The sequence below is a fragment of the Podarcis erhardii genome (genome assembly GCF_964252035.2).
Source record: "Podarcis erhardii genome assembly, chromosome: 7".
Classification (NCBI taxonomy): domain Eukaryota; kingdom Metazoa; phylum Chordata; class Lepidosauria; order Squamata; family Lacertidae; genus Podarcis; species Podarcis erhardii.
The window spans coordinates 20,788,069-20,800,216 of record NC_138511.1 but is presented as its reverse complement, the minus strand read 5'-3'; the positions used below and the strand labels follow the sequence as shown (position 1 = coordinate 20,800,216).

The window sequence follows — 12,148 nt, the reverse complement described above, 5'->3', positions numbered from 1 at the left end:
GGAAGCAGACCTGGTGCGTCCCATGAATATCAGCCTCTGGTAATGCCCACCGATCTGCCACCTTATCTGCTGGCAACTGGAAGCACGAGTTGTACAGTATAATGTGCCATTTTTGCAGCTCCCTTTTCAGACATTGTCTTGCTGGCCTGCCTGACAACAGAAGTCATCTGGGCCATGGGCTGTTCTGGGGGTTCGTCAAATCTCCCAAGCACCTCCAAGGGGGGCACAAGGGAAGGACAGGGGAGAGAGTCATGTTGTGCTAGCAGGTTCTGTTGCGCCGGCTTCCATTAGTGCAGCAACTTAGTTGACTCTGCCCCATTGGGTTGTGTCCAGTGCTAGTCTTACCCAGAACAAGCCCATTGAAATCAACAGACCGAAGTTAGCCATGTCCATGCATTTCAACGGGTCTACTCTGAGCAGGATTAGCATTTGGTGCAAGCTATAAGGTTGGGTCCAGTGCTAATCCTCGCCCTGTTTTTTGGTGGTGATATTTTATTGGAAGTTTTTAGACCCTTTCAAACTGCATTTTCCATTGTCGCAACTTGCCCTGGGACAGGCCTCAAAGTGGAAGGCAGGTAACAATTTAAGAGAATAATGACACTTGGGGTTTCGTTTTTTCCCCAAAAGGGTGCAAGCAGCCTGTTGTGTGGACGCCACTTACAGGGTAGGAGAGATGGTTTTCAAAGAGTCCAACCCAAGCCAAAAGTAGGGTAGTGACATGGGCAGATCGGACACTGAGGAACGATGGGAAGAACCAGCTGAGGAAGCCCCAAGGGAAGAAAGCTCGTAGCCCAGGAAGTGGTGGTGGGACAACAGGGAGTCCCGGAGAAGACCGGGAAGAGGAGGTGATGGAAGCTGAGGAGGTAGCAGGGCTTTGTGCGCTGGGAGAGTCCAGAATCAGAGGCAGACATGAAGCAGGGGAGTAGGAGAAGAAGGCAAAGAGGCAGAGATGAGTCAGGCTGGTGAAGAGTCAAGGGTGTCTCCCCCTCCTGCTGCAACAAGCTCCAACCCCTCTGTCTCTCTCAGACCACTCCTCATTGCCCCACTACCTTTGGTGGTTCCCCAGCTGGTCCCTCCCAGCATTCCCCTGCGCCCAACCAGTAAGAGGTGAGGTGGGGGTTGCTAGGGTCGGTTGTCCTCCCCCCGCACCCTGCTTTTCTATCTAACCCGGGATTCTCCTGGTCCACCCCTGGAGATCCCTCAAGGGCTCTGATTACCTCCTCGTCCTCTGCGCTTCTTCCTCCGCTTGCCAGCGCCGCCCGCTAAGACCCCCTTGGGGTTTACCTTCGAGCTGGAGTGGGACATTGGGAGTGGGTTTCTGGCGGAGTGCTGAGTGGGCCCGGGCGGCCTCGCCTCTGTGCCGGCTTCCTGGCCATGAGCAGGACCCTCCTCACACCCTCCTTCATCCTGGGACGAGCTCCCCTCCAGCGAAACCTCGCTGCCTCCCGCCCTTGGGCCTGCAGCCTCCAGTGGGGTCCTTTCCGGAGACGGTCTCTGGGCTCGGCCAGTCCTTGTAACCGGGTCTCCTTTAATTGGGTTTGTCTCAAGGTCCCCCAAATTCATTCCGGAGGGACCCTGGAGGCCCAAGGCCTCTGCTTGCTCATTGCTGCTCAGTTCAAAGTTGCTGACTATCTCCGCGATGGGCTCCAGTCTGATGGCCATCTCTTCCGACCTCAGCGGAGGCTGCGGCCTGCTTTCCTCAGCGCTCACATCCTCGCCTTGCTCGCTTGGAAGACAGAAGATTGATCGCTTGCTGGGGAGCTCCATGGCCGATGCCCATCTGTGCTCCGGACAGTGGCTGTGAAAACAACCAAAGAGGAACTGCAAGTTCAGATAGCAATGGAGCCAGTGCGGAAGAGACCAGGGTTTGAATTCATCACCCCACCGTGAAGCTCACCAGAGTGGCATTGGGGCAGTCCCTGCTTCAGCGTGGCCTACCCTACAGGGTTGTTGTGGCAGTAAAATGGGGATGGGGAGCGAACAACGCGGTTCGAATCCCCGCAATGGGGTGAGCTCCCATTGCTTGGTCCCTGCTCCTGCCAACCTAGCAGTTCGAAAGCACGTCAAAGTGCAAGTAGATAAATAGGTACCACTCCGGCGGGAAGGTAACTGGCATTTCCGTGCACTGCTCTGGTTCGCCAGAAGCGACTTAGTCATGCTGGCCACATGACCCGGAAGCTGTACGCCGGCTCCCTCGCCCAATAAAGCGAGATGAGCGCTGCAACCCCAGAGTCAGTCACAACTGGACCTAATGGTCAGGGATCCCTTTACCTTTACCTAATACCACTTTAAACAGCCAGGGCTCCCCCCAAAGAATTATGGGAGATGTGTTGCACAGAGTGCTGAGAGTTGTTAGGAAACCTCCTATTCCCATGAAAGAACTACAGTTCCCAGAGTTCCCTGTGAAGAGGGATTGGTTGTTAGGCCACTCTGGGAATTGCAACTACTGAAGGGAATAGGGCTCTCCCTAGACACTACACAACTAGATGGCCCAATGGTCTGACTTCACACCAGGGAGTCTTCTGCGTTCCCATTTCCTAATGGAAGAGCCAAACCTCAGTGGCAGAGTATCTGCTTTGCATGCAGAAGGTCCCAAGTTCAATCTCTGGCTGGGAGAGACCCCTGCCTGAAACCCTGGAGAGCTGCTGCTGCCAGTCAGTGTAGACAGTACTGAGCTAAGCAGACCAATGGTCTGACTCAGGGCAAGGCAGCTTGCCTATGTGATAAATAAAGACCCAACCCAAACAGAAAGCAAAGTAACAGAAGCTCTAACCTTAACTTGGCACGCCCTAAATGCTTTAATAAAGCATTTGTGGGTTTGTATTCCAGCCGAGCCATACGGAAGTCTAAAGCCGGCCAAACTCCCCGCTTCCCAAGCAGACTCGGGGTTTCGGAGGCTCGGTGTGTGTTTTTTGCTCTGCGCTCAGGCGACACCAGCGTCTCAAGCGGCCCAGCCCTGGCACTCTGAGCATCTATAGGCAGCAAACTATTTTCCCCTCTTCCTGGGCAGCTCAAAGGCAGGTCTCAGCACTATCAACAAGGGCCAGTCGCCTAGCAACTGCTGCCTAGGAACTGTTGCTAGAATTGTGAAGGATTTCCTGCATTAGTGAGCAGGCTTGATTTCTGCCCCAGGGACTGTGTGGTGCATGGGTTTGAGGGCTCTAGCTTTGCAGTGGCACAGTGGGCTCTTCTGAGTCCCGGCGGGCCTTTGCCCGGCCTCCCACAATGCCCTGGGTCAATGCGAGCCAGAGGCACTGTGGGAAATCAGAATGGCAGTCAGTACTGGGCCAGGGGATGAAACTAAAGGGAAAGTGGGGTACCCGCGGAGATGGAAGCACATAGGCCCTATCAGAACAGGGCTGGCGCTGGACATCATGAAAAGTCCTCACTACCATGCACCCGTGGTGTGCCAAGCTTGTTCCAAGGCATCCCAATAAATTGCCACAGAAAACTTTCCACTCTGGAATGCTGGGAAGGCAGAATGACAGCAGGACTCCACAAATCTATACAATGATGGCCTTGGTCCATCAAACTCATGATTGTCTACTCTGACTGGCAGCTGCGCTGCAGGTGTTTCGGACAGGGCACCATTCCCAGCCCTACCTGGGGAAGCTCTGCCCTTCCCCATCCCTCATAATGGAAAACAAGTGAGTTTGGAATTAGCTGCGGAAGCCTGAGTGGGCGGAGTCAGTCCGGGGCCTGAAGGTTCTTCGCAGAGAAGGCTGTCACCTGCAGTTCAAAGGCTCGCCACACGGGGCAGCTGTGCGTAGATCCTGGCAACACCAAGGGCATTGGGAACCTGCTGGGTTTTGTATGGAGCTCTGTGCATGCCCCGTTGCCACAGGGTCCCAGTTCATGTCCCGCCCCCGTTCACATCAGCAGTGCACATTGAAAAGCCGCCACCTCAACAGCCAACTTGATGTGATTGTGAACATGCTCATAGCAAGATTCCTTTGGTGTGAGGTCTCCATGGTCAAACTCTGGAATTCGCTCCTATGGAAGGTAGTGACAGCCACCAACTGGGATGGCTTAAGAAGAGGATTTGGGCTCCCCCATTCTTACCTTTTGCCCTGTGCTTTTTAGGAACAGGTCCATGTTTTAAAGCAGGGGTCGGCAACCTAAGGCCCATGGGCCACAAGCAGCCCATGGGAATCATTTAACCAGCCCATGAGCTGCCACCAAACCAAGCCGCCCACTCGGCGAGTCCCCGCACGTTGCGATAAACTGTCGCAGCGTGGCACAGGGACTTGCTTTTGCGGCGCCGGAAATCGTGTCTGCGCAGATGAAAACGCAGGGCCCACAGAGGGATCTCTGCTGGAGTGAACCGTCCCAGGCAAGGTAAACCTTGCCGACCTGTTTTAAAGCACTGTGTCCCAGCGCTTCCTCCCCTGACCCCGCCTCCCCTATGAAAACCCGCTCTTTAATACTGAATTGGAGCAAATGGCAATAAGGGCTTTCCACAGAATTGCCATTTGCTCCAATTCAGCAGTAAAGAACAAGTTTTCACCAGGGCAAAAAAACAGCAACAATACACCAGCATTCAGATATGGACCTGGAAAGTGGGAGATTGGGGGGGGGGTCTCTACCTCTCCACATGTGGAAAAATGACAGGACATGTGATATAAATATGGTAAAAGGCCTTATGGGTATTTTCTTTGTCTTCCTCTCTTCTCTTTTTTCTCTGGTATTATTATTATTATTATTATTATTATTGTTATTGTTATTATTATTATTATTCCTGTTTTGTAGATTAGCCTAATTCTTACTGTACTTTATGTAAAAAAAAAAATCCAATAATTTTTTTTATAAAAAGAAAGAAAGAAAAAGAAAGCCCAGATCTGTTACCTGAGCAAAAGTAAGTATGAATGAGCTCTTAGTCAAATTCATGGAGACTCTCCAATGGCTAGTAGCCACAATGGCTATGTTGAACCTTTCCTGTCGGAGGCAAATTGTCTCTAAATAATACCAGTTGCTGGAACTGCAAGTGGGGCGAGGACTGCTAAAGTCAGGTACTACTCGCAGACTTTCCACTGGGACACCTGGTTGACCACCATGAGAGGAGAATGCTAGACTAGATGAGCCTTTGGCCTTATTCTGAAGAGCTTAAGTCCTTCCTCTGACTGCAGTATGTGGCAAATCTATTACATTTGAAGCCTTCTTCTGGATGACCTGTTTATTGAGCACACATTGCTTATTCAGAGGTTAGACTACGGTATTGATGGAGTATTCTCTCTTATTGGTTTCTGGGGAAGTTATACCTGATTTGCTTGTGGGATGGTGATACCATAATGATTCTGATATGCTCTCTGGAGGACAGGGTGTGGACCCAGAGCATCCCCCATCCTGCACTTAATGAGATCATATAACAATTCTGGGTCTACAAATTAGAGGAACAAGGAATGGCCCGAAACCACTTTATTCTTCAAAGCCTCTGAAATAATGTCTAGGTCTCTGGAACTGCCTGGATCATGTGACCTTAGGGCAAGTCCTCAAATGTCCAAATTCTCAACACCAAGGAAATAAATTATAAATTGTTGACCTAGGGTGCTGTAATCCCCTTTACTTCTGCAAACCCAAATTTCCAGTTATGCGATTGTATGCGTAATGCAAAATCCGGACCATCTGCAGGCGCCCCTACTCATTCTCCTCAGTTGGGGCCATGGGAGTGTGTTCCAAAGTCCTGCCTTAACAGCATCACTGCAAGAGACCCTCTCAGTGCCCACTGAGACTGGTGATAATAATATTATAATAATAATTTATTATTTATACCCCGCCCATCTGGCTGGGTTTCCCCAGTCACTTTGGGTGGCTTCCAGCAGGATATTATAAACACGGTAAAAGATCAAGCATTAAAAACTTCCCTAAACAGGGCTGCCTTCAGATGTCTTCTAAAAGTCAGATAGTTGTTTATTTCTTTAAAATCTGGTGGGAGTGCGTTCCACAGGGCGGGTGCCACTACCGAGAAGGCCCTCTGCCTGGTTCCCTGTAACTTCGCTTCTTGCAGTGAGGGAACTGCCAGAAGGCCCTCGGCGCTGGACCTCAGTGTCCGGGCAGAACAATGAGGGTGGAGACGCTCCTTCAGGTATACTGGTGAGGAAAGATGGCAGGGAGACCAACAGCCTAATGCTAGGCTTGTCCACATCTTCCTCCTTGCTGGGTTCTACAAGTGGCAATGTTGAGATTAAGGAGCAGGAGGAAGCACACAGACAGGGCTACCCTCTGGATTGAGTGGGACTAAGAAGACCAGCAGGTGGGTTCCAACTCAGGGCAGACTGAGGTTGGTCTAAGCACCAGCCTCCGCTAGGCCCGCAAGCACTTTTGCAGAACTGCAGCTGGTATTACGCACACCAGGTTCACTGGCCTTTCTGGGTTGCAACCGAGCTTTTCAGATCATCATTTGTTCCTTCTCCACTGAGCAGCAGCAGCTTAAAGCACGGCTCAGGCAGAGCCTTTGAAATTGTAATGACACCTTTGATTTCCAATCTGCAGGCGGAGGCCAGGGCACCGGAGACCAGGAGCGAGGAGAGGGAAAGGGGGGAGGGAGAGTTTCGGGAGACAATGGTGGGCGTCGACCATTTCCAGAGGCGCCGCGCCGGGGATGAAAAATTATACGGTCCTCGACGCCAACGGAATGACAATGGCAGGGTGGCGGGGAGCGTTAGGGCAAAACACACCCGGGGAGGGCTGCAAAGTCCAGAGCTGTGGAGGCGATCGAAACAAACCTCACTTGCTGCTTCCTTTTGGAAACTAGGCATCACTTTGGAAGTTTGGAAGAAACACACACATCCCAAATTAAGCATGCATGACGGACAGAAGATGAATTTTCAGCGGGGACCCTGGGAGTGCCCCATTGAAAGACTGTAAGATGAGAACAGCTAGTTTTCTCAGGGGCCAACCAGAGTCCATTGTGGGAAGCCTGATAGAGCTGTACGTGAGTGCTGCAGCAACTCTGCCCGCTTGTGATTTCCAGCAGCTGGTATTCAGAGGCATGATGCCTCTGGCATTGGAGGCAGAACAAAGACATCATGGCTAGTAGCTAGTGGTAGCATAGCTGCCAACTTTCCCCTTTTCTAACGAGGAATCCTATTCGGAATAAGGGAATTTCCCTTTAAAAAAGGGAAACGTTGACAGCTATGACTGGTAGCTCCATGAATTTATCTAATTCTCTTTTGAAGCCATCCAAGTTGGTGGCCGTTTCTGCCTCTTGTGGGAGGGAGTTCCATAGTTTAACAATATGCTGCGTGAAGAAGGAGTTTTATCTATTGCAAATCATCCAACAGCTTCATTGGATGTCCAGGAGTTTCTAAGTGTTACGTGAGAGGGAGAAACACTCTTCTCTCTGCACAATCTGAAAGGGTGCCTTTCCTTGACCTGCTACTTTTCTAGGTGCAGGGATATTTGAAACATTTAATCTGTTCTCGCAATGTCCAGTCACGGGAAGCCGATGGGTGATTCCTGAGCGCAACAATATTCTCTCCACTTGCAATGCCTAGCAGGTGGAATTCAGAGCACTATTGCCTTCAACAGGAGAGGTAGAACATAGTTATAATGGCTAGTAGCCACTGATAGTCTTCTCTGTGGATTGGCTAACTCTCTTTTAAAGCCAATTAACTTGGTGGCCACCGCTGCTTCCTGCAGGAGCAAGTTCCATAATTTAACTAGGTGCTGCATGGAGAAGTCCTCCTTTTTGCCTGCCCCGAATCTCCCAGCATTCAACAGGGCAGACACTTGCCTGACACAGATGCCTTGGAGCCACGTTTCGATGGATTTGAAGTGGTACTCCATGTCCCCATAGGTGCTGGAGACAAACTTGTAGGAATCAAAGACTTGTGACTTGCCTCGTTTCCACCTGGCCCCTAGGCTGCGCTCTCCATACCCCAACCAGATTTCCACATGGACAATGTCGTGGGGCTGCCTTTTTCCTGCAGAGAGGGAAGGAGTACATCTTGGGAAACAGCCTTTGAAAACTGGCGTGTTTAGCTACACCTGGAAGGGGGTGAGGAAGAGGGGAGCCTTAATGCATCAAAATTCTGGCACTGGAGAATCCCCTCAGCGCCTGCCCTAGGAAGAGGAAGAAAGCGGATTCAGGTGGTCCCATGAGGGGTGTGCGTGTGCTGAAGGATTCAGATGAAGACAGAAACCGGGGTCTGAATGGAGTGGCAAGACATTTCGAAGCCAAGATTTTGAGGCCATCAGGCACATTTGGAATTTTGAGGAAGTGCTTGCTGGCGGTCATGAAATGGCTTCCCTGGGCGATGCGGAACATCACAAAATGGCTGCCATGAGGTTATGGCATATTATAAAATGGCTGCTGGGGATGTGGTATATCACCAACATGGCACCTTTTGGGTGCAGCCGTGCTTGCAAGGCCTTCCCCTGGTGCCCACAAGGATGTTCAGTGCTCCCCTCACAACCTTCGATTCCCTTGGAAAAGTACATAGAGTTGAAGGAGGAAGTTTGGAGAGCGACACTTTTTCCCACTTTGTTTTTCAACTCAGTGTGCTTCTCAAGGCTCGGATTAAGTCTATTGGATCTCGCTTTTGCCCAGTTCCCTCGGAAAAGCCAGGTGTGTGTGTGTGTGCTCCTGCTTGCTCGGTTTCTTTTTCGGAGCAGGGAAGTTGACCTGAGGGATGGGAGGGACAGAAGTGTTCAGATATCACCTGCTGAAACATAGAAATGTGCCCATGGGAACCCCCCCCCCCAAAAAAAACCCCAACGACAACTGGTGAGCTTGAGATAAGAAGAAAGGCAAAAGGATGGGAGGAAGATTCAGGAAAGGATAGGAAGAGGAATATGATGGACAGCACAGGCCACATTACGTTGTGTGTCAAAGTAAGTTCCTGAAATGAAGATGAGATCTCCTGGTTTCAGATATTCCTCGCTGGGTAATGTAATAGGAAGAGTGTCATACTGATAAGCTTGGTTTCCTAAGCCCATGCAGAAGCCAAACTCTTCTGTCAGGTCCCACATTACTCTCCGGATGAACCCACAGCAGTCCAGGAAGAGCGGAGAGTTGTATTCTGGAGCTGGGGAAGAAATTGAAGCAAAGGTCAGCTGGAAAGTGGAATATTGTTGAAGCAAAATGGCAACCTCAAGCAAAGCGTCCAGAAGGAAAATGAGCAATGGGGAACAGATGAGCAGACTCAGCTACGTTATTCAAGAAACAGCATGCAACACCAGATGGCACCAGAGAGCAAAATAATTTCTAAGCGATTTTCCATAGTGTTTTTTTCCCCCTTTAACGATTTAATTTCTTACTTATTTATAGTGTTTCTTTTCCTGCGTGTAGATTCACCCCAGGTAAGAAGAAACTCCAGCATCCAGCAAGTTTCCCACAGGCATCTGGTCGGCCACTGTGAGAACAAGGTGCTGGACTAGATGGGCCTCATCCAGCAGGGCTCTTTTGACGTCCTTATGAAAGAAAAGTGTTCTGAGGGATTGCTTATTTCAGCAGTATTTTGATGTCACAGGGAGTTTCCTAAACCCTCGCTTTTCGAAAACAAAACGCCTGGGAAAGCAAATGGCTCTTACTTCCAGCTTGATGGTATTTCTTTGCGTAAGGCACGCCGATGTAACTCTTCGCTTGCTCGAGAAACTTCATCCGGAGTTGCCACTGGTCATCCGGATCCAGATTTCTGGGTACAGGCACTTTCTTCTGAGCAACCCTCCTCAGTTCCTCCTAGAACCAAGGGAAGTGAGCGGGGAGTGAAATGGAAGCAAACTAATGATTGCTCAGACTTTGGGGCGCATTGCTGTACATGACATGGGAAGAACCTTTAAAGCCTCTCTTCCTTCCTCTCCCTCTCTCATAAAGAACCCAAGGAGAGCTCTGCTGGATCAGGCCACAGGCCTCCCTTGCCAAACCTCCCATAGCAGGCAATTGGCTGGCTCCAGGAAGTCCACAAGCAGGCCAGAAACGCAACCATTAGGCAAAGCAGCATACAAGCATGTGAATATTAGGCAAGCTTTACCAATGAATTTTCATGAGGGTTCTTTTAAAAAGAAAGAAAATTCCCCACTCCCACCCCACCCTGCTCTCCTGAACCCAGGACCCGGGAGCGAGTCCTCCATTAGCAACAACCGAACAGCCGCTTTGCTCCCTGTGAAATCCTGCTGATTTGAGAGAAAGAGGGAGGTGCACACACACAGCCCCCCTGGGATTACAAAAAAGGACATGCCGCCGCTGTCAGGACTGCACCAACTAAGCCGACACAAATCCTGCATTGCAGGGGGTTGGGCTAGATGACCCTTCAAAGAGTGTCTCTTCAAACTCTGCAATTCTGCGATTCAGTGAATAAATCCCAATTATGTGGAAATGGGAAAAGCAAGCTAGAGACTGGAAAAAAATGAGAAACTGAGAGAAATTGAAATGGGCAGATTCCTCCGTCCCTACATGTAGCCCTGATGATACTGCTGGACTCAAATGCCCATCAGCTCCAGCCTTTGTGGCCAAGCATGGGAGTTGCACTTCAGAGACTCGAGTGGTGCTGTGGTCTAAACCACTAAGCCTCTTGGGCTTGCTGATTTGAATCCCCGCTACGGAGTGAGCTCCCGGTGCTCTGTCCCAGCTCCTGCCAACCTAGCAGTTTGAAAGCACACCAGTGCAAGTAGATAAATAGGTACCATTGTGACGGGAAGGTAAACTGTGTTTCTGTGCGCTCTGGTTTCCATCATGGTGTCCCGTTGTGCCAGAAGTGGTTTAGTCATGCTGGCCACATGACCCGGAAAGCTGTCTGTGGACAAACGCTGGCTCCCTCAGCCAGTAAAGCGAGATGAGTGCCGTAACCCCATAGTCACCTCCGACTGGACTTAACCATCCAGGGGTCCTTTACGTTTGCCTTTTACCTGCAGTGGCTCTCCTTCCTCAGACCCAATTCTGTGCATTTCTGAAGAGCAATGAGAGACATCCTCTTGCACAAGCCCTTGCAAATGTCCACTAGCTGCTGCTTAACTTTGCCAATGTGAATACAGGAGAAGGGAAAATCTCCTAAAAGGCCATCCAGGCTGGCAAATAAGCTGATTTCAACAGAGGCCACAAGATGTCACTGTAGAGTCGTCTCTGTTTCCTTCCCACCTGCTCTGCTCTTGCTACAAAATACTACGGTATTCTTATGCTCAACCCCACTTTTCCAAGCAGGTAAGGAGTCCAAGTATTCACTTGGGTTTGGTTGTTGGGGAAGGGGGTCTTTGGGGAGATTGTTGGTGCTTCCTAATATTTGTGTGTGTTTGCAAATATATAGGTTAAGCCAGTGCTTTTATTCTAAAAAAATGTTTAGGGGTACTCTCATTTTCCTAAAGGTAAAGGTAAAGGCACCCCTGACCATTAGGTCCAGTCATGGATGACTCTGGGGTTGTGGCACTCATCTTGCTTTATTGGCCAAGGGAGCCGATGTACAGCTTCCGGGTCATGTGGCCAGCTTGACTAAGCCGCTTCTGGCAAACCAGAGCAGCACACAGAAATGCCGTTTACCTTCCCGCCGGAGTGGTACCTATATCTACTTGCACTTGACGTGCTTTTGAACTGCTAGGTGGGCAGGAGCTGGGGCCAAACAACGGGACCTCACCCTGTCACGGGGATTCAAACCACCGACCTTCCTTCTCATATTGAAATACTGCCCCTCAATGAGGCCAAACTTAGATTTATAAAATGATTAGGGGTATGCGTCCCCCTGCGTCCCCCCAGAAAAAAAGCACTGGGTTAAGCAGAGGCAAGTAGCACAAACTCTCCAACAGACGATAAAAGTCCTCTGCTTCCACATCAAGATACCCAGGTGGATCCAGAGGTCAAATTTAACTCTCTGTGTCTCACTCAGACTTAGGGATGGACAGATTCTTTTGGTTTCTCTCATTTTCCCAGTCTTCAATTCAGTTTGCCACATTTCCCTGTCAGTTTGAGAACTTTGTTTTTAAGGCCTGACAAAATCTATCAGCATTTTATAGCACACATTTCTCCTCCTAACATGTGTATTTTTGCAAAGGAATTTCCCCCCAACTGAATGCATTTCATTTTATTTTCAGGAATAGATGCATATATGGGCACACTTCCTCCTAATATTAGATACATATTGCCATGCCTTTGGCTGGAGAACTGCACCACAAAATTTGGAAATGGGTGAATCTCGAAGGATTAGTTGCATTTTGGCTCACG

General features: G+C 49.9%; 1 protein-coding gene across 4 annotated transcripts in view; it reads right to left on the bottom strand.

The window, feature by feature from the left end:
* Positions 1-12,148, bottom strand: part of TTLL10 (tubulin tyrosine ligase like 10) — a 197,881-nt gene that overhangs the window by 35,679 nt on the left and 150,054 nt on the right. For 2 of the 4 annotated variants that reach the window (XM_081870836.1, XM_081870837.1), the window contains 4 exons: positions 9,532-9,679; positions 8,820-9,026; positions 7,733-7,922; positions 1,218-1,798 (listed from right to left, as the gene is read on the bottom strand). In XM_081870836.1, coding sequence (XP_081726962.1) covers positions 1,218-1,798; positions 7,733-7,922; positions 8,820-9,026; positions 9,532-9,679 — 1,126 coding nt within the window. Of the gene's footprint in view, positions 1-1,217; positions 1,799-2,773; positions 2,998-7,732; positions 7,923-8,819; positions 9,027-9,531; positions 9,680-12,148 lie in introns of those variants that run through there. The other 2 variants (XM_081870839.1, XM_081870838.1) reach the window with 2 other exon arrangements.